This window comes from Oratosquilla oratoria, chromosome 34 (genome assembly GCF_046742065.1).
Source record: "Oratosquilla oratoria isolate Oo_2021 chromosome 34, ASM4674206v1, whole genome shotgun sequence".
NCBI lineage: Eukaryota > Metazoa > Arthropoda > Malacostraca > Stomatopoda > Squillidae > Oratosquilla > Oratosquilla oratoria.
In genome coordinates, this window is record NC_134810.1 from 38,737,790 (window position 1) to 38,759,492 (window position 21,703).

Consider the following 21,703-nt stretch of genomic DNA (forward strand, 5'->3'; position numbering starts at 1 on the left):
TACTTTTCCTAGCATAACTTATCAACGACAGCAGTACTCCAAATTTTCGAGGCACACTTCTGCTTACTTCAAGCTAGAAGTTCGAAGTGGCCAAAGCTGTTGAGCTGCTCTAGGTGAATTTTAAAGTTAATTCCAAATTTATTTTGTTTAGAGAGGAGCAAAATGTAGTGCAGACCTATTCACAAGAACATTATTGTAAACTGTATGGTAAGTTAAGTTTGGTTAGGTTATTTTAGGATAGATTAAGTTAGGTTAATAGCTGATCATAATAGCAAATACAACATAATTTTTGAAGTATGGCTGCCGTACCTATATCTTTCATGTATCAACATACCATCAACTGGCCTTTTTTCTGCCAAAAACAGTCATGTGGTGAAAACAGCATTTCTCCCAATAGTCATCATACAATGAAGAGTCACTAATAATCATCAACTGACCTAAATAATGGTATTGATAGATTCATGAAGTTTAAGCTATGTTAAATTTTTATGAAGATATACATCAAGAATAGAACTTGATATTTGTAAGAAAAGTATACAAGTATTGTTTATTGGTTGATATATTTCCATTGAATAGGTATTTCAATATATGTACGGTAATGCAGCCAAGTAGGAAGCAAAGGTTGATGGTTCATGTGGAAGTTGCAGAATAGACAAGGTGATCTGTGACTTTCCTTAGGATTCAGGTCTTGGTCTTATGCTTTTGGTGTTTTATTAATGATCCAGACTAGGCTATTGGTAACAGGAGGCAATAGCATTTACAGATGACAAAGATAGTTAGAAGAATTAGTAGTGAGGAAAATTCTAGAATGGTGCAGGAGCTGAACAATATATATTAGTGGAGATAAACATGGCTGTTCAATTTCCTCTTAGAGTAGTGCAGTTAGAAAGGAATATGATCGAGGAATATACATACAAAATATCCAGATCGATGTACAGATATTTTTAAAAGATATTAGGCATAATATTTGACAACAAGCTACCTTTCTCAGACCATCTAGCGGGAAAATTAAGGAATATAAACAAGATTGTAAGACTAATCGGAACAGGGGTTCTTGACCTGGGGGGGCTATGGTGCTTACAGGAACCATGACAAGAATTCAAGGGGGCTATGGCCTGTTGTTAAAAATTATATATGTCTATATAATGTGAGGAACCTGTTCAAAATTATATATGTCTATATAATGTGAGGAACCTGAAAAAAAAATCAGTCACTCTGTCCTGCCAGAAGAAATATAAGATAATTATGATCGTCAACTTTGTAATAAACCAAAGGGTTTCTGTATTATTATTTTATTTTATAGGAGAGGCTGGAGGAAGTGGATAGCTTTAGATACATGGGAGCACATGTGGCGGGAAAGGGGGGAAGTGGAGGTGGAGGTAGAATGTAGATTGAGAGAAGCAAGTAAATGCCTTGGGGGATTAAAAAGTGTAATGAGAAAGATGTTTGGGAATGGGTACTAAGAGGAGATTGTATGAAGGGGTGATTGTGCTGACAGCACTGTATGGGGCAGAAACATGGAACATAAGAGAAGAAGAGTTTAAATGTGTTTGAGATGAAATGTCTGAGAAGTATGGTAGGAGTTACTAGACTGGATAGAGTGAGAAATGAGGAGGGGAGTGGGGGTGGAAAAGGAGTTGGGAGATAGGGTTGATGAAAGAGTGTTGGAGTGGTTTGGACACATGGAAAGAATGAGTGAAGAAAGATTAGTGAAAGAAATGTGGAAGGCAGAGGTGGATGGAGTGAACATGATGGGACAACTGAAGATGAGATGGATGGAAGGGTTAAAGGGCATTGAGAAAGAGTGGGATGTCTGTTGAGGAAGGAAGGGAGAAGACAGAAGATAGGGGTGAGTGGAGAATGGTTGTATATGGATGATTCTGTGATGCATTGAAGGGAGTTGGTAGAGGATGGGTGCTTAGGGAGTGGTTATGTGTAAATGATAATTTAATGCAGCCTGAAGGGATTTCTTCCTGTCTTCTCTTTCTCTGCATGAGGGGATGGAGAGGGTGGGGGGTCACCGACTAAATGAAGTGGCCTTGCTGTGGATGTGCTGCATCTTGCTACATTGCTTCTGACCCAGGGCAATGGGTGAGATGCAGGGATGACCCCTTTGTCCAGGAGGAGCCAGGAAGAGAGAGGGTAGGGGTGGTGAATGAGAGTGGAGTGGGCGATGAAATAGGTGGGAGTGGAATTATGCCTTTTGACTTTGGCTACCTCCCTTGTAAGGGGGGAAAATCCCTTGATATATGTATTTATTTATTTAGAAAGAATAGTGGTGTAGGATTTAGGAGAAAAATGAAGGGGAAGCACATGAATGTTGAGAATGGAGTGAAAAAGATTGAGAACCACTGAATTAGAATATTCCTTCATTTTGGTAATGAAATGTGAAATATAGGTGAGGATCTGGAGAACAATGGCTTTACTTATTCCCTTTACTTTCATACCTACCTTCATACCTAAAGACCCTTTCCCCCATAGAAGGGAAGTGGCCCAGCCAAGGCTCATGTATTGTTCCTCTTATCTTAGCTCTTGTTGCATTGAGTTTTGTTGACTGGAAGTCTGCAGCCTCACAACAGCTGGCCCTACCATTTGGTCTCTCTGGGAAGGAGGCTGATATTGATATGGGACTTTTCATATCACCAGCTGAGTGGGTAAGGTTACTGGTGAATTCTGAGGGGGAGGACTCCATTCTCTTTTTACTAAGCTGTACTTAGTGTCCCTTCCACATTTTGGTTGAAGAAGAGGGTTGTCATTTGTGTCTAGCTTGATTCTTTCCTAATTTCCGTAGTTGTGGTTTTGAAACTTTTGGAGAAGTGTTTGTTGATGACAGTCCATTTCCATTGTGTTCATGGCATTTTTCCATGGATTACTCCAACTGCTTCATGGATAGGGGTGTTTTTTTTTTTTTATAGTTTTCTTTTTTCTTGTTGTGTAATGTCTAGTTGTTTTTGTAGTGTCTAGTTGTAATTGGTCTTTTTCTTGTTTTGTGGGTTTTTAACTTTGTTTCACCTTGAGGGTGGCTATCTTGTGTGTGTGGTTTGAGTTGTATTTTTTTCTGTTGCTTCTTAGGAAATATCTCTTGCTGGCCATTTGAATGGTCACTGCTGTCTCATCTACTACTTCATGTATGGATGGGAACTGTTCAATGGCAAAAGTCTCCAGGTTCTTGACTATCTTCAATGGGACCATTGATGGAGCTGCCCATTTGATTCAAAACCTGTCAACCCCATCACCTTCCTGAAGAGGTTTGACAGTTTCTAGACTTTAGTGATGTTTCATACACCTTTTAACACTGGAGCTGACAACTAGCGGGTGCTCCTCTCCCACTGCTTTCTAGTGACAAAAGCAATCCCACACTAGTATCACACAAATAAGAATCCAGGAATTCTACCCAGAGATATCTATGGGAGAGCCAAGGTAACAATTATTATTACTGTAATTGTCAGTTTGTGTTTTTGTGGTTGATGTAGGTTTTCTTGTGTGTGTGTTTTATCTTTCCCTCTAATTTTGTTATCTTTATTTGGAAGGGGTATGAGGGGAGGTCCTGTTCGGTTTCCCATGTTTGTGTTTAAAGGGAGGTTGAGCACATTATTATGTTGCTTGGTGGTTATGATGAGGAAGTTGTGTGGTGGAGTGGTTACTAGAATTGAAGTTGTTAGGTCTGCTGTTTGTGTGTTTAGATAAATTGGGTCATGTGAATTCATGTAGTTAAACTGTTCCATATCCCCTACCACCTGTCATCCCTATTCATAAAGTTATTTAATCTTCTCTTAAGAATCAATTATTTCTTTGCTCATTACCCACTGTTGGTGAACCAGTTTTTGACTATTTCCATTGTAATTTTGTCCAATTTATATTCAATACTAAGAGTCCTGCCCTACCATTAATATGATGACCTTCCGTGCATCACCTGTGTTAGAGCCCTTGATCCATTTGAATACTTTTATTAGATCACCCTGCACTCTTCATCTTTCCAGAGTGTAAGTAAAGATTGCTAAGCCTGTCTGTGTGGTAAATTTCTAAGCCTTTGTTGTTATATCAAATGGAAGATAAGCTATAATATGCCTGAGAAAGTGAGCAAGTGGTTCTCATGTCTTATCTGTTGTTTTTGTTGTTGTTGGTGTTGTCATTCCCTTGACTGTGTGGCTGAGCAGTCCTGTCTCCCTCAGGAATGCCATGTATGTATGTATGTATATATGGATATATATACACGTGTGTGTGTAGTTGTATATGAGTTGCCCCCAGATTCTGTGAACTTGTTTGATAATGTTTTCTGTGTTTTTTATTACTCAGAGTAAAAGAGAACAAGTAATACAGCAGTGACTTTATATTTGATAATGGGAATAGTGTGATGAATTGTACTGAAGAGGTTAATTTCTGTGTCAGTGCTACATCCCATGTTTCAAAAGATTGGTTGGTGTATACTATAGGGTGAGATGGAGAAGAATTTTTTCCAAGACTGTTTGATCTACTGAGTTCCATTAAGATTCAAGAGCACCTTCATTCCTCATTCTAGTAGGATTAGTGGGACTAATGACAAGTACCTGTGTGTGGTAGGCCTACAAGATCACCACCTTTACTTTGATTGAGCAGCTCATCATGAAACTGTTCTGATATAACTCTTGCAAGGTGAGGGTCTGTTATGCTTGACATCAGGGATTTTATCATATTTTTTACCTTAAGTTTCACTGATAAGAAGCCTACAGTGACTAGCAGTGCTCCGTGGACACTCCCATATCTCAGGGAAGAAACATTGGGTCTGTGTTGTATTCAGAGCCATTACATGCCTAAGTACTGCCCCAGGGCAAAGTTCTCAGTGAAGACCCATTCCCCCATCACCACTTCCCATCTCCGCCATTCCTTACTGCCTATTATACCTATTGGCTTGCGAAATAATGAAACAGATTTTAAAAATGTTATTTAATGTTCCTATTGCAGAAAGGACAAGGGAAAATATTTTATATATTGTTGATTCTCATGCAAAATTCGTTTATTATGGTAAAATATTCAGGGCTCCTCTGACCTTTTTTCATTGTAATTATTTTGTCAGTCTTGTGTGTGGCATGTCCAGACTAGAATTGCCACCCTCCTAAATGTGCCACCCCCGGGCATATGCCCCCCCCCCCTTGTGAGGGCCCTAGTTGTATTAAATACATATATCGGGTGAATCTCCTATACTACTCCAAAGACACACCTCTTCTTTTCTCCTGCTCCTGTGTGGCTGGTAGTGGGTAGGAATATGGTCATCATGTGACCCTGAGTGCCACAAAATATTGACTAACTGGGAACTGGGGTGTAGTAGTGAGGGGACTGGAGGTTTCCTCTAAAATATTTTGCTCTCAAAAAGTCCAGGTAAGCTTTGATTTTGCCACCGGCCCTTGCAGGAATAAAAGCCTAATTATATATATTTACATTAGATTACAGTGTTAAGACCCAGCCTATACCATGATATAAACAAAACAAAGCTGCATGATAATGATGAAGTGATACAATTTAATAGTTTAGAACCTGTATATGATATTTTGTTACTGTTCATTTCAGCTGAAGGGTGCACTTGATGACTGCTCATGTTCTGTTGAAACAATTGATGGTTACAACAACTTAAAGATCTACCCTCGTATCAACAGTTTGATGCAGAAGTCTTATTTCCGTTATTGGAAAGTAAGTAGTGTCGTATAGTTGGAGCCTACTAATTTTGAAGGAATTTTTTTATATAGTATCTACAAAGTATAATGCACAATATATAGTCACCACTCTTTATGAAGTTGTAGGCTACAGGATAATCTGTCACTCCTATAATTATGTGAATTTAATAATGTGATATTAAGTTGCAAAGAATCAAGTCAGTTGACATTTCTGTCCTGTAAATCATGGGTATTATACTCGGATGTTTCTGTGTTATGATCTGTTTCAATATTTACAGGTTGATCTTCAAAGAGGCTGTCCATTCTGGCATGATGACAGTGCCTGTGCCATGAGATTCTGTAGCGTCCAAACCTGTACAGAGGTAAGGTAGTAAACACTATTAGACATTTTCTCCAGCCGTAGGGTTATACCAGCAGAGACTAGTGCTGTAACATAGGGATAGGATAAAGGAGGGAAATTACAGTAAATCAAGTTTACATGTTTTCCACTCCTTCCACTAGAAATCTACTTTCCAGAAGCTAGAGAACTCACAAAAGAAGTTAATAACTAACAACTATAACAGAATAATTTAGCTGACCCCTCTTACATTAAATCAAATTTTCTGGTAAATCAAGCACCTGTGATATATCCTGTTTATTGCAACATTTTTCTGATATTGTATAAGTTTACAATACACAGGATACACAGTATTCCTATGCTACACATGAATACTACATACCTGAAATAGTAATAATATTGTATATACCTGGACATGGCTACCTGTATGCCTGTTTAACAAAACAAATTGCTTAACTTACTGGAAGGTTTTGCTAGATCTAGTGAATCATTAGAAGAAAGCTTTTCCCACTAAATTGATTTCCGTAATATCAAGGTTCTACTGTATATATATGTGTGTATATGTATGTATGGCTTATTGTTCATCTTGCAAAATTAGAATAGGTGCAAATTGGTGCTGGTGATATTTTTTTTTTCCTAATGTAGAATGATACACTTTTTCAAGTTAGTGTATAAGAAAGGTATATATTTAAATTTCATTTATCAGTCAGAGTGAATACCTTTTCTTATGTTTTACTGAGGCAATATTAGTGTTGATATTGTGGGAGCTTTGAGATTTTCTTGTAGTATTTAATCATTTAGTAGTATAGCATGTTCAGAAATGTATTTGCACAAGCTTTAAGACATTGATTGAATATTGGTTAGACCACAAATACCGCAACAGTACACAAACTTGATAAAAAGAATTAGATATCTGTTCAGTAGAACTAAATTTTTGCATTGATGTTTTCACTGTTCCTTGTGTATTTATCATAATACCACTGTATATAATTAATTGCAACTGATCCTTTGCCATTGGAGGCATTTATTTACTATTATTTTTATTTTATTTTTTTTTCTTCTCTCCATTAATGGTCTTCAGTCATCTTGTATGTTGTCTGATGATCATTGCCTTTATCATTGCATGTTAAGAGTTTTTGCTTTTGTCACATATCTCGGGTTTAAGTTGTGATAAACCTTTTACCTGAAGGTACTGTATGTATAGATCAATCTTCTTTATAATCAGAAGAAAAGTAGGAAGAAGATTAATGAAAGAGTCTCAAGGAAGCGATTGTGGACACATTACTTTCTTCATCAGCAAGTATATGAACATGTTGTTAAGGGTACTTCACATGGGCAAGCTCTTTTCTCTAGTAGACCTGCATGTTGGATGTATTTGAAGTAAAAAAAATTCTTTGAAGCAAATCATAATACAGCATACATATGCCAGTGGCTTTTTTCCCCTTACAGCACAATACATAAACATTTTACCATGCGATGCTAGTGTTGAGAAATAGGTAGAGATGCCTGACATCTAGAAACAAGGTTGACTTTCCTTGGTTTTTCTTTCTTTCATTCTCTTAAATCATCAATGTTTCTCCCCTTACTTTTGATCCTCCTGTGACCTTCAGCCTGCTTCTCAAAGATCTGACAATGAAAATCAACAAAGTAAATAACTTATTCTTATTTGTAGGCAGGATTTGGCCATTTGATTTATTGATGTTTCTAAGCCATTGATCTAGCATGTCTTAATAAGCCTAGGTATTCTCAAGCACTAGTTTTGGTTGTTATACTTGGACACTCATTGGGTCATATGCATAGGAGATACTTTGGGGCTGTGTTCTGGAAATCACATGTGAAGTAGGTGAATGATATAAATGAAAGTATTGCTGGTTGGCTACCTTCCTTGCAAGGCTAAAGAAACCTTTTGCGATATAGATAGATACATGACCTCCTGAAAAATGTCTTGTTTGCCTTCTGAATGGTTATTGCTATATCTTCAACTAATGTATCAATGGATTGAGACTGATACATGTTGCAGTTCTCCAAGTTCAATTATGTTTCATTGTATTACTGATTTGCTCTTTTGTAATTCTCTATTATATAAGTTTTTTAGTTCATGGGTTGCCTTAATTAGGAAGAGGTCTGGAGGAAGGTCATGTTTAGCTTTCCATGTTTATTTGGAGGGAAGGTGTGAACACTGTCAAGGCATGTTGCTTCTTGGTTATATTGAGAAGGTTGCATAGTGGGGGTGGTTGTTGGGATTTTATATGTTTATGTTGGGGAGTTGTTCTAATATATAAATTTTCTTTATTTGTTTGGATTGAGACTATTCCACATGTTAGGTTCTTTTGAAATGGATGGATAGGGTGAAAGGAGCTTTGAGCAAGGAGGGAATGTCTGTTTAGCAGGGAAGGGAGAAGGCAGGGGATGGGTGTAAATAGAGAATGGTTGTGTATGGATGATATTGTAATGCAACCCAAAGCCCAGATGAATTTCTTCCCATCTTCTCTCTTTTCTGCATAAAGGGTCAAGGAGGGATGATCGCTGTGTGAATGAAATGGCTCTGCATATATATATATATATATATATATATATATATATATATATATATATATATATATATATATATATATATATATATATATATATATTATTCATGTTGGAATTGAAGCAGATCCATACATTATTTTGTGAATCTGTTGATGTTTATTAGTTGCATGTTTTGTGTTTTTGTGCTGGAATGTGAGAAGTTTATAGGTTTTGTACATAATGGACATGATTATACACCTGGGTTAGGTTCTATGTCACTGATTATATGGCGTGGTGGGTGGGCAGGTGCTAGGGTACTGGCCTCAATAAGTGTAGGTAATACAGCAAGTTGACAGAGAGATCTTAAGCCCAGTATGCATTTCTGAAATACATTATTTATGAAGATCCTTCTTCAAATACATTTCCGTTTTGCTTCAAAGTTGATTGCATTTTAAAGTTTTGGACGACTTGACAAAATCAATTGTGTAGCCTCCGTATCTACCACGTTTGGGAGGCAGTTTCTTGTTATTCACAGATAGGAGAGAAGCTGCCCTAGTGAAGATACCTCATTGCATTATTTTATACTGCTTGGACAAGTGGGAAGTAAAGCATTCTGTTATGATAAAACTGCACATCTTTTCAGGAGCACTTGAAAATAATTTTTATAAGTGTGTGATAAAACAGCATCTTTTTTAAGATGCTCTAGTGAAGAGACCACAATGCATTATTTTATATTGCTTGGACAAGTGGGAAGTAAAGCATTCTGTTATGATAAAACTGCACATCTTTTCAGGAGCACTTGAAAATAAATTTCGTGATAAGTGTGTGATAAAACAGCATCTTTTTAAGATGCACCTTTCTGTCTGTGTTTATGGAACTCTTGCCATCTGGTGAATTTAAGACAAAAACTTTTCCGGCAGTTTCACTATTGCACACACACACATGCACATACTCTGAGTATGATAATCGGAAAATAAGGATATAGATGAAGTTGGAACTGTACAAGAATTTGAGTCTAGGTATGTTAGAAAATTATAGAATAGGAGATGGGGCTTAATGAGCATTGCTCTTTTTCTGTATACCACAATTAAGTAAATGCATTTTCTTTCTCTCTTTCTCTCTTTTCTTTCTCTTTTTCGTTCTCTTGTTTTCTCATTTTTTCTTTATCCTTTTCTTTCTTTTTCTTTCATTTCTCTCTGTCTCTCTTTTCTCTGTTTTCATTGCATTTTCCTGAATTGACTTCTAATGGCTCTGTAACTTGCATTGGCATACACCCATCCTCAGTAAAATCATTGCTTTTACTTGCCTGAGACAGTATTAAAGAAGTTTACCTCATGATGCATAACAATATAAAATTAAATGCAATTTTCAAATGAATGATGTAATTAACTTTTATTTGCCATCAAGTAGTACATAGTAGCATCAGAACCAGTATGAAGTATTCAATAGCTATATGGTGATGAATAAATAAAAACACTAATAAAACCATATAGTTCAGAGAGCAAGCACATTGGGTCTATCTGTCAGAGAGGTACAAGTTGAACTGTGTGCAAGTGGGAGGACAGCATTCATGCTATGATATTGTTAAACGATATCTAGTAATGCGTAATTATCTGAAATAATGAATGGAATGAAATAGTGCTCATCAGTGAGTAGTACATAGTAGGAGAAGACCCAGTGGAAAGTAATCCCAGGCTACGGTGCTGAATGAACAAGATCACTAATAAGAACATTTGTAAATAAAAAAACTTATAAAACCATACATTGTTGAGAAAGCAAGCATGATATGTCTATCTCTCAAAGAGGTGCTGGTTGAACTATGAGAATGTGCAGACTGTGCATGTCGTCTACATATGTAAGTATTGTTTTATCAGTGCCAATCAGATTCTGACCAAAAATCTTCTGTGTAGGTGTCAGAAGCCCTGAAAGCATCTGGGTTATCCGATATCCAAGATGTAAGTATACAAGTTAGAGAAGGTTTTACTGCATATTCAAAAGGGGAGTGTACACAAATTGAAGATAGAAATTAGCCAACATGCATTTTTTGGATAATGGACACAGTTGCCATATATATCTGAGCCTCTGAAATTAATGGCTGACCTGCCCACCATTGATGTATGCAAAGGTTAATTGATTTGGTTTTCCATCTTCCTATCACATAGATTATTATTATTATTTTTTTTTCTATGTATTCATAAATCTGTATCCTATTTTTGTGGATGACTGCACTAGTGGTTGATTCTGAGGAGACTGAATTTGTAGGTTTGTGTCCAAGGACTACTTGGCTAGATAGAGTGAGAAATGAGGAGGTGAGGAGGAGAACAGGGGTGAAAAAGGATTTGGGAGAGAGGGTTGATGAAAGAATATTAGGATGGTTTGGACACATGGAAAGAATGAGTGAAGAAAGACTAGTAAAAGAGGTATGGAAGGCAGATGTGGAGGGAGTGAACATGAGGGGACGTCCTAGGATGAGGTGGATGGATGGGGTGAAGGGGGCTTTGGGGAAGAGGGGAATGTCTGTTGAGGAAGGAAGGGAGAGGACGGAAGACAGAGGTGAGTGGAGAATGGTTGTATATGGATGATGTTGTGACTGCATGAGGAGGAATGGGCGGGGGGGTGGGGGGTGGGGTAGTATGTGTGAGTAAATTTTGACGCAGCCCGAAGGGATTTCTCCCCATCCTCTCCTTATATGCAAAGGGGGACGGAGAGGGGGGGTCGCCGATTAAATGAAGCGGCCTTGCTGTGGATGTACTGTGTCTTGCGACACTGCTTCTGACCCAGGGCAGTGGGCAGGGTGCAGGGATGACCCGTCATCCAGGAGGTGCTCAGATGAGAGGAAGGGTGGGAGGGGTGTGGAGTGTATTTAGGGATGAAATGGGTGGGAGTGTTTTTATGCCTTTCCCTTTTTGGCTACCTCCCTTGGAAGGGGGAAGAAGCCTTGGTATATGTATGTATGTGTCCAAGGAGAAATTGAAATATAAATGTTGGCAAAAGTAAGGTGAGTTGTACAATGAGTGGTGAGGGTGACAGGTTGAATGTAAATTCAAAAGGTGAAGGTAAGGTTCCTTGTGACAGTAAATGGAAGAGTAGATGTAGAGGGATATTTTTGTCAGCTCAGTAAGTAATGGGGGTAAACCAACAACAGCTGTTGGGTCTTGTTGTGTCGTGTTGCATTACCTTTGTGTGCAGGACAGGGATGACATTTCATGTACAAGGTATTAAGATGAGAGGGATGATGAATGGATTTGAGTAGGTGTAGAGTGTGTGTGTGTTTTGACTCTCCTCTTACAAGGTGAGACAGCACTTAAAAATATATTTTTTCTTCTTTTTAGTTTTTATAGTTTCAGGCTGTGGGCCCAATCTCGATTGATTTGAATGGAATATATGTCATCGTTCAGACTCATTAAGAACAACATGGTGACATGTAGTTGCATTCTTAGTTTTTACATTCTCTAGTAATTTGGCAGTGAATGGGATTCATTCATGGTATCTGTAGGTCAATATATGACATCAAGTTTGTTGGGAATTGGAGTAATTATTTTGTATAGATTGGGTCCATGGAATACTGAACTACCTAAAGCAATGCTGAGTTTGTTGTTTTTTTGTGTTCAAGTTTTAACTAATGTTTTAAGTTTGAGTGGTTTTGTTTACTGCTTTTTTTATTTTTTTGGTTTGTATAATGTTCTGTTAACATTTTTTTTAACATTCTTCAATATCATTGTAATGATAACTGAGGATTTCTATATTGTTTATTGTGGTATAGTGTTTACATATTAAGTTTGGTCCACTCATGTCAAGAAAAAATAGATCCTCTATGTATTTTTCTTCTGTTTTTAACTTTCTTCTGTTTTTAATTGTTTATTATTGTCATTGAAATCTTGTATTGCAAAGCACCCTGTAATATTACAGGTCCCAGAGGGGATCAAAGGCACACCACCTCCAAACAACGGATACACCTACATTCAGCCAAAGAATACAGGGGATGAAGATAAGGAAGACTGTGATAAGCAGAATGAACTTGGCTATCTGAACACAACCCTGAGGTATGTCTTTATGATTATGTATCAGTCTAGCTATACACTAAGGGCTTTTTTACCCCTTATAAGCGAAGTAGTCACCACCCTTTCATACCTCATCAGCAAATGCTTCCCTTCCCCTATCAGCTGGTGGCACAGAAAAAGTTCCACACTAATACATCAAGGACGACAGTCCAAAGTTTCTTCCTGGAGAGATCTGTGGAATGCAGAGCTGGGTGCATTACCGCTGAACAGGTAGTGCGTTACTGAAAAATCTGTGTATTTGTATATACATATACGCAGTAGCAGTAACATGGACTGGTCTAAGGGAATTAAAATCGGTAACGCATTGACGGAAATGAACCCAGATTTTTCGGTAACGCACTACCTGTCCGTCTGTAACACACTACCTGTCTGACAGTAACGCATCCAGCTCTGGTGGAATGGCCTAAGAATCATTACCAACCATTGTGGTGTTGCAGGTTGGCTACCTGGTGAAGATCAAGGTAAAAATTTATTAACCACTATTATCATTATTCTGATAATACATACATACATACATATACCAAGGCTTTTTCCCCCTTCCAAGGGAGGTAGCCAAAAAGGGAAAGGCATAAAAAACACTCCCACCCATTTCATCCCTAAATACACTCCACACCCCTCCCACCCTTCCTCTCATCTGAGCACCTCCTGGATGACGGGTCATCCCTGCACCCTGCCCACCACCCTGGGTCAGAAGCAGTGTCGCAAGACACAGTACATCCACAGCAAGGCCGCTTCATTTAATCGGCGACCCCCCCTCTCCGTCCCCCTTTGCATATAAGGAGAGGACGGGGAGAAATCCCTTCGGGCTGCGTCAAAATTTACTCACACATACTACCCCACCCCCCACCCCCCCGCCCATTCCTCCTCATGCTATCACAACATCATCCATATACAACCATTCTCCACTCACCTCTGTCTTCCGTCCTCTCCCTTCCTTCCTCAAACAGTCATTCCCATCTTCCCTAAAGCCCCCTTCACCCCATCCATCCACCCCATCCTCGGACGTCCCCTCCTGTTCACTCCCTCCACATCTGCCTTCCATACCTCTTTTACTAGTCTGATAATAATGGTTAATTAGATTTTGCCTTGAACTTCAGTAGATAGAAAACCTGCAGTATTAATATGGAACTTTTTCCGTGTCACCAACTAAAAGGGAAAGGGGAGAAGTTGCTGGTTGTCAGCTCTCTGTATGTGAGCAAGTGTAAGAAATATAACAAATAAAGTAACAGGCATAACCTCTTCCATGTGATGATGCCTACGAAGGCATTATGAGGTGTGAGTGGTTAAATGAAGATGCCAATGTCAGTGTCTTGATATACTTATTTTGTAATTGTAGCTGAGTGCCCCCCACATTCTCTGAACTGGCTTGATCACATTTTCTGTATATATTATTACTTAGTAAAGGAGAATGAGTAATACAGCAATAACTTTATATTCTTAAATGGGAATATTGTGATGCATCAATTATCATACCTCAGGCATCCAATGCTGCAATTGAGAATTTGACTTGTATCGAAGAGGTTAATCATTTCCTTGGTGTAAATGTTTTATTTTGTCATGTAAAGTTAATTTTTTAAAGATTTAGTTTGTATTGTATGGAATCATTTTATGTTTCGTAAAACTCATTCTAAAGGGACAGTGGATACAGGAATTAGATTTTTACATATAGCAAGGAGACTGTTGCTGGCTTTGTGCGATGGGCAGCCCATGACGATGCACTGGACAACTTTTGTCATCTTGAAGATGAGCTCTCATCCAATAGCACCTATGTTGACCTCCTGCTTAACCCAGAGAGGTATACAGGCTATGTAGGCACATCAGCTCACAGAATCTGGAAGACCATATATCAAGAGAATTGCTTCAAGTGAGTTATCATGTATCTTTTACTCCTCTTTTATTTCCTCCCCTCTGCCCTTGTCATTATCTCTTCTTTATTTCCTTCTCCCTTGTCACCCCTCTCATCCCAGAGTCTACATCCTCTTTCCAAGGCTAGTAGCCCCAGATAGTGTAATGCCAGTGTGCTTGCCTCACAAATGAGACCTATGTTAAAATCCCAGGGTGGACACGAATGAAAGTTTCAGGGATGTATGTCATTGTATCTTATGTTTCTTGATGCCTTGTTCAGACAAATCTGGCTATCTATATACCAAAAGCTTTCTTCCTCTTTGTAATGGAGGTAACCAAGGCAAGAACCTACCCTCTGCCCATCCAATACCCTTTTGTTTTCCATTTTATCTTAACTCTGACCCATAGTGTCATAAGGCACAATCACCCCTTCATATAGAATTCTCTTTGTAATTCAATGTTTTCCACTTCATGTTAATCCACATATATTCTGCTTTTCATTCCGGCAGTTGCTGTGTTGTATAATTACCAGGACTAACAAAACTTATCTCCACTTATCTCCAGTCCTGAGTCACCATCACTCCTTATCCATTTCATAACTTTGATTTTGCCCATGTTTACTTTCAACTTTCTCCTCTCATATATCTATCTACTCTGCCACCAACTGCTTTAGTCTATCCTCTAACTCAGCTGCAAGTGCAGTGTCATCTGCAAACAACAACTAGCTTGCTTCTCACTTCCTTCCACTCTCACTCATCAACTCCATACCCCTCACCATCCCATTCATATGTTGAACAACCATGGTGATGTTACACAACCCTAACGCAACTTCGCCTGTTCAAGTCACTTTTTTCATCCTTTATCCTTTTACAAGATTTATTATTTTTTTTAAAAACTGTTGACCATCCACAATATGCTTCTTCCTATCCCATACATCTACAACATGTTCCATAATGCCTCTTAGCTCTGTCGTGTATCCTCAAATCCATAAAAGCACTGAAAACATCCGTACCCTTTGCCAAAAAAAATTGTACATGTCATACTAGAAAGATTTCATTTACATGCTCTCTTCCTTTCCTAGACCTACATTGCCCCCTTATCCTAGTTACTTGAAAAATTAATGCACATCTGTCTATTGATATACCAAGGGCTTTTTTCCACCTTATAAGGGAGGTAGCCAAGTCAGAAGGCAAGTACCCACTCCCACCAATTCCACTCCCATCCACCACCCTTTCCTCCCTCTCATCTTAGCTCCTTATGGATGACACGTCATCCCTGTTTCCTATCCACCTTGGGTCAGAAGCAATGCAGCAAGACATAGCACACCCACAGCAAGGCCACTTCACTTAGTTGGCAAACCCCTCATCCCCTCATGTAGGAAAAAGAAGACAGAGAAATCCCTTTGGGCTGTGTCAAAATATCATATATAACCACTCCCTATCCCCCTAAAAATACGTGTACATACATATACCAACAGCTTCCCCTCCCCCCTTACAAAGTAGGTAGCCAGAGTCAAAGGCATAAATCCACTCCCACCCATTTCATCCCCACATACTCCACTTCCATTCACCACCCCTCTCTCCTTTTCTTGGCTCCTCCTGGATGACGGGTCATCCCTACATCTCATCCACTGCCCCGGGTCAGAAGCAGTGGTGAAAATGTTATTTGTTTACATTTGTTTTATTTGTTTACATTTGTTTTATTTGTTTATCTGAGGTACAAACATTACAGATATTGATTTGTTTTTCCCTTAGACCAAAGCGTGGAACGAACCAGTACACTGATCTCAGCAATATCGGAGGTAAGACATTTGTAGTAATGAAAGTGATGTTTCATTGTGAGACTAACATTTTACATCCCTGTTTAAATTCATAGGGAGGCTAATATACCAGAGGAGTGAAGGAATGTATGTGTGGTTTCACTATATGGTGGAATCAGAGTAAATGTGAGCGTAGTAACTTTAGAGGGATTAATCTGTTAAGTATGGTTGGAGGGGCATGTAGAGATTGAGAGGATTGTGGGGAGGGGGGCATGAGTAGGGGGAACATTGTGGGTTTGGTAGGGGAGGAAGGTGTGTAGATGAGATTTTTATAATGAGGCAAAAGTCTGAAAACTTTAGTTGAGGGTGGATATGTCTTTCAGGCTTTTATGGATTTGGAGAGGTCATGTGACAGGATTGAATGTTGGGGTGTGTTGCGGATGTGTCTGATGGGGGGAGGGTTGTGAGGGCATTTGAAGGATTTTGAATGAGTTGTGGTAGGAGAGCAGAGTGAGAGTGATTGGAAGTTGTGGTAGGGTTGTGCAAGAGTTGTATGGCATGATTGGTAGATGTGGAGTGCACTTTAGGGGAAGACCAAGAAAGGGATGGATGGATGGGTAAAAGGGATGGGAGAGGACTGGAAATAGGAGTGGAGAATGGTTGTGAATTGGTAATGAATTAATGTGGCCTGAAGGAATTTCTCTTCAGCTTCTGTACTCAATCATGAGGGGACAAGAGGAAGGATCCCCATGTAAACAAAGTAATGGGGAATATACCAGCTTCAACTGATGTGCCATGCTGTGGAAGTACTATGTCTTGTGACATTGCCTCTGATCCAGGTGGTGGCAGTAGGGGACAGGGATGCCCCTTCCTTCACATATATATATCAATAGCTTTTTCCCCCTTACAAGGGAGGTAGCCAAAAAACAAAGGCATAAAATCCACTCTCACCTGATCCATCCCCACATACTCTGCTCCCATTCACCCTCCACCATCCCTCTTATCTTGGCTCCTCCTGGATGACAGGTCATCCCTGCATCTTGCCCAATGCCCTGGGTCAGAAGTAATGTAGCAAGACACAGCACAGCCACAGCAAGGCCAGTTCATTTTATCGGCAACTGCCCCTTTATGTCCCCTCATTCAGAACAAGAGAAGACAGGGAGAAATCCCTTCAGGCTGCATCATCACAAAGAACCAATAATTTTTAAGTGAGAAATGAATGGGTGTGGGATGGACAGAGGATAAGTGCATGTTTACGTTATAGTATGAAATAGGGGAAGTTGAAAGATTTAGATAAAATGCTGTATGAGTGGATCATTATGAAACAGTCAGAAGACTTCCCTTTGACTGGACCTCTTGATAGGCACAGCTCAAGAATTTCATGAAAAAATAATGAAGATTAACTGAGCCATGTTATTTCTTGTGGGTGGCGACAATGTTTTAAAGTTAGGCATGGTATATGTAAATTTGCTGTGTGTGGTGAGATAAGAGTAGTAGTGAGGAAACTATGGAAAGTTTCATTGTGAAATTTAATAACATTTCAAATGAATATGATTTAAGCATAGAGTGCATATATAATGCTAATGGAACTGAATTGCTTTGTAGAATTATGTTAGAGGGTACCACAAATGGGATGGATAGATGAATGGGATGAAGGGAGCTTTGGGTAAAGGAGAATGTTTTTCAAGCAAGGCGGGAAGAGGGTATGTGATAAGCATGAATGGAGAGTGGTTGTGAATGAACATGACCTGAAGGAATTTTTTCATGTCTTATCTGAAATTTTTTAAGTGGATGGCAAGGGGGTCACCTTATAATGAAGTGGTAGGGACATGAATGAACCTTCATCCACACGGAGATGATATAGAAGGGATGACAAGTGGATGTAGGATGGATGAAAGATGAGTATATACCTTCACGGGGACATCCTCCTTGTAAAGGGGAAAGGGCCTTTTATATATGGTATACTAGTTTTATTTAAATTGCTGTTTAATTTTCCTTGCATCTTAGTTTTTTCTTAGTTTGTAGACTAACTAGTCCTTATGTCACTTCAGCTTTGTAATAGTGAAATATATTAGAACAGTTTTGTAGTTTTCAGTTTACAAATCCCTGTGAAGCATTAGTGTACAAATGTTTTGTAGGATGATTAACCTTCTCTTTCTTATCTTGCTACGGAAGTCCACAACTATCTGAAAGGTAAGAATCATGATATTTAAGAAAGTGTAAACCCAAACTTTTCAGGTGTTGGTCTAGTAAATGTCAGTTGTTAAGATAGCTTGTAGTTGACTCTTGCTATGTGTACAGCACCGTAACCAAAAATTAGATAGTTGGATATGGCTCCTGAAAATAGTTTTGTTTCTGTAATGAAATGTATGGTTATTGTTCTGCTTGTTGGTCGTAGAGTTGATTGTTATTTTATCTAATGCTGCAAGTATATGGGTACATTGGTGGAGGCATGTAATGTGCGTTGCATGAATATATGGGCATATGGTATAAAAAAAAGTATACTAGCATTTGTCATGGTGATTGGCATAATTTAATTTGTAGTTATTGGTTGTGAAAAAGTGCAAGTTATGTGTGCATTGTGGTTGTACGATATCTTGCATGTATTGTATAGAACTTGTGTAAAAGCTTTATGATCTAAGTACATTGTTGTTGCTTTCATACATTGACAGTCAGTGATGTTTAAATTTTCTGGTTTTAGACAGTTTGTATTGAGGGATGAACAAGATGTTCTGAAAGGAAATTTTCAAAGGCAAGGATATCTGCATTTTTAGGATAGGGGAATGAAAACAAAACTGAGAATGATAAGAATGGAAAGTGGGAAGAGATATTGTGGAGACTTGTGATAGCTGTGGAAATCATGTATTTCAATGTAATATAAATAATGATAATTGGTACCTCAAGTGTTACTGATGGGTGTCAATCTGACTGCTTAGTGGATTATGCAACAATATCTCTCACAGGCTCAGAATTTGAATTCCATGCCCCCATTTGCTTAGTCCTTAATGGTGACCTCTGCAATTCTTGCTGCCTTACACTTTGTTCTCAACAACTTCCTCACCCTACATCATCATCCCTGACTCTCACAGCATCCTGAAAGCCCTCTACGGAGCTGCCTAGTGTAGGCCTTATGGTCTCTTGCAGTCTCCTTCATTCTTATGTTCTTATGTTCTCTCTCCATCCTTCATTCCCAACACCTGTTGACCCACAAAATCTGCGTGTCTCATCTGAATTTCCTCTTGGTTTAGATTTGTGGGCACCATCTCATGTCAGCATCCACAACAGCAAGTGGGCCGACAAGGTGATGCTTTTATCCGATTACATGCAACAGACTTTACCACACTCGGTCCACACCACAAAACTTGTGGCAAAAATACATGGAGGAACACCTGACAAACCATTTAATTATCAAACCCCTTGTATACCCATGACCCTCTTCCCACCAATGACAGGTACAACCACCAGGAAGACAAGTTGTGCCCTTCTTACCTTGAAAAGTTGCAATGGGGTGATCTTAATGTGTGTAAGACAGGATGAGGTTAATTTATGTTTTGTTTGTTTCAATGGACCACTTCTCAAGGTATGAAAAGCATGGTCTCTTCAAGTCTGGTCTGATGAGGCAACGCTACCTTTGTTGGTAGCTGTACCTGTATGTGGTGAACCTGCAAGATGGACACCAAAGCTACTTGTTTTCAAAATCTGTCAACCCCCTTTCCTCCATCATGAGATGCAGCCCTGAGGAGCTGGTTCTCTGTCTTCAGACTGGGCCCAAGATCTTTCTTTACTTTAATTGTATTTCTTACCCTTTTTCACACTTGGAGAACTGACAACAGTTCAAAGTTTCTTTGTTAGAGGTTCTGAGGACTGTTGTTCTTTAGACTGTCTGGCTGAGCAGTCCCGTCTGACTGTTGCCAGTCTGTGGTTCTGCAGGTTTTCCACTAAGTGGTAATGCAAAGCAACAATTGATTGATTGATTGACAAGTAGGTAAATAGACTCATACACAGAGGACAGGACAGAATCCCATGAGCTCCATTATTGTATACTACAAAGGAGCAAATACTTACATATATGCTGTAGTACACGAACATGCCTTTACAAAATAAAGTAGGCCTATACTAATGTGTCTATATCATACTCATTGCAGTGTAGTTGTTACATATTTTGTAACAAGTTTATAATTCCTTTATTATCTTGCTACAGAAATGTGCTTGGAGAAGCGGGCTTTCTACCGTGCTATCTCAGGTCTACATAGTAGCATCAACATTCATCTTGCAGCCAAATATCTTTTTTCTGGTAAGTCATGCATAGTATGTATTTGTATTTAACTTTATTCATGTAACTTGTATATCTTGTACCTAACCTGCATACTGTGTCAAAGGTGGAAAGTGGCCTATTCCTCGTATGGGGTGTCCCTGGCATTTCTTCAGGCGTCCTTTCGAAGGAGCTTGTGATACCAAAATTTTGCCAATAGCCTAGCAAGTTGTAGCTGAGTTTCTCTACTTAACCACAGTGACAAATATACATGTAAACTAGAGGTCAGCTATTCCTTGGGTAGTTTGAGAGATTAACAGAGATGACAAAACATGTTGAAAATTTTTGTAAGAGAAATTGATTATGTCATTTGAACTGTTGATTTGTGGAGTGTAAAGGAGAGGTTAGAGGAAATAGATAGTATTAAGTACTTAGTGTCACAGGGAATGGCAGAGTAGGGGTGGGGGGTATAGTCAGGCACGGATCCAGAAATGTTATTTGGGGGGGGGGGGGCAAACTGATAACCGATACTTGAAACACGCCGATATTTTAACCTCAAGAATAATGCTGTTGGCTTGGAGATTGGTCCAGAAACCTAAGTCTGTTTCGCTCTTAATTGTATGTAACATCATATATAATTCACAAATATAATTCAAATCATAAATTTGCACTAAAAAGTGTTTATCCAAGGAGAATCAAACTCGAGATGAGTGCACCATACTCGGGGCGTTGGGGGAGGCCTGGGCCCCCTGGGCCCCCACCTTGTATCCGCACCTGGGTAATAGTGTAGAGTGAGAGAAAGAAAAGTGTCGTGAGAAATAGGTATCTGAGGATGGAAGGGGTGGTTGTGCCAGCAACACTGTATGGGAATGAAGACTTAGAATTTAAAGGAGTCAGAAAAGAGAACTTTAGATGTATTTACTTTTGCCTTTTTAGGAATGTCCCTTTTGGGGTTACAGAGAGTAGGATGCCTAGTCCCATCCCAGTCCCATTTTTGTCACCTTTTACGACTCAAGTGGGAATACTAGGTAGCGGTATTCTTTCTCCCCCTACCACAGGGTTCAGCAAATAAGGAAATGTATATTCAGATAAGTGGTACAGCACAGTATTATGAGTGGTGGGACAGTATAAGAGGGACATTTGCAGTATAATAAAGTAGCATCATTTCTCTATGAATAGAGATTTCCTCTATCACAGACAAAATGATGTGTGGCTCTGGTCTGTAGGGGTGCCCCATATAGACCCTAAAGTAATGGGAAGAGATAGGTAGTATGTTTGTGAGAAGAAAGA

The 21,703-nt window shown here is 39.0% G+C and overlaps 1 protein-coding gene across 4 annotated transcripts in view; it reads left to right on the plus strand.

Annotated features, from left to right (window-relative positions):
- The window catches only part of Ero1L (endoplasmic reticulum oxidoreductin-1-like protein), a 30,834-nt gene that overhangs the window by 851 nt on the left and 8,280 nt on the right, over window positions 1–21,703 (plus strand). The window contains exons 2-9 of one of the 4 annotated variants that reach the window (XM_076173416.1): window positions 5,545–5,664; window positions 5,927–6,010; window positions 10,407–10,451; window positions 12,406–12,539; window positions 14,227–14,421; window positions 16,157–16,203; window positions 18,337–18,354; window positions 20,363–20,455. In XM_076173416.1, coding sequence (XP_076029531.1) covers window positions 5,545–5,664; window positions 5,927–6,010; window positions 10,407–10,451; window positions 12,406–12,539; window positions 14,227–14,421; window positions 16,157–16,203; window positions 18,337–18,354; window positions 20,363–20,455 — 736 coding nt within the window. The remainder of the gene's footprint in view (window positions 1–5,544; window positions 5,665–5,926; window positions 6,011–10,406; window positions 10,452–12,405; window positions 12,540–14,226; window positions 14,422–16,156; window positions 16,204–18,336; window positions 18,355–20,362; window positions 20,456–21,703) is intronic. The other 3 variants (XM_076173417.1, XM_076173418.1, XM_076173419.1) reach the window with 3 other exon arrangements.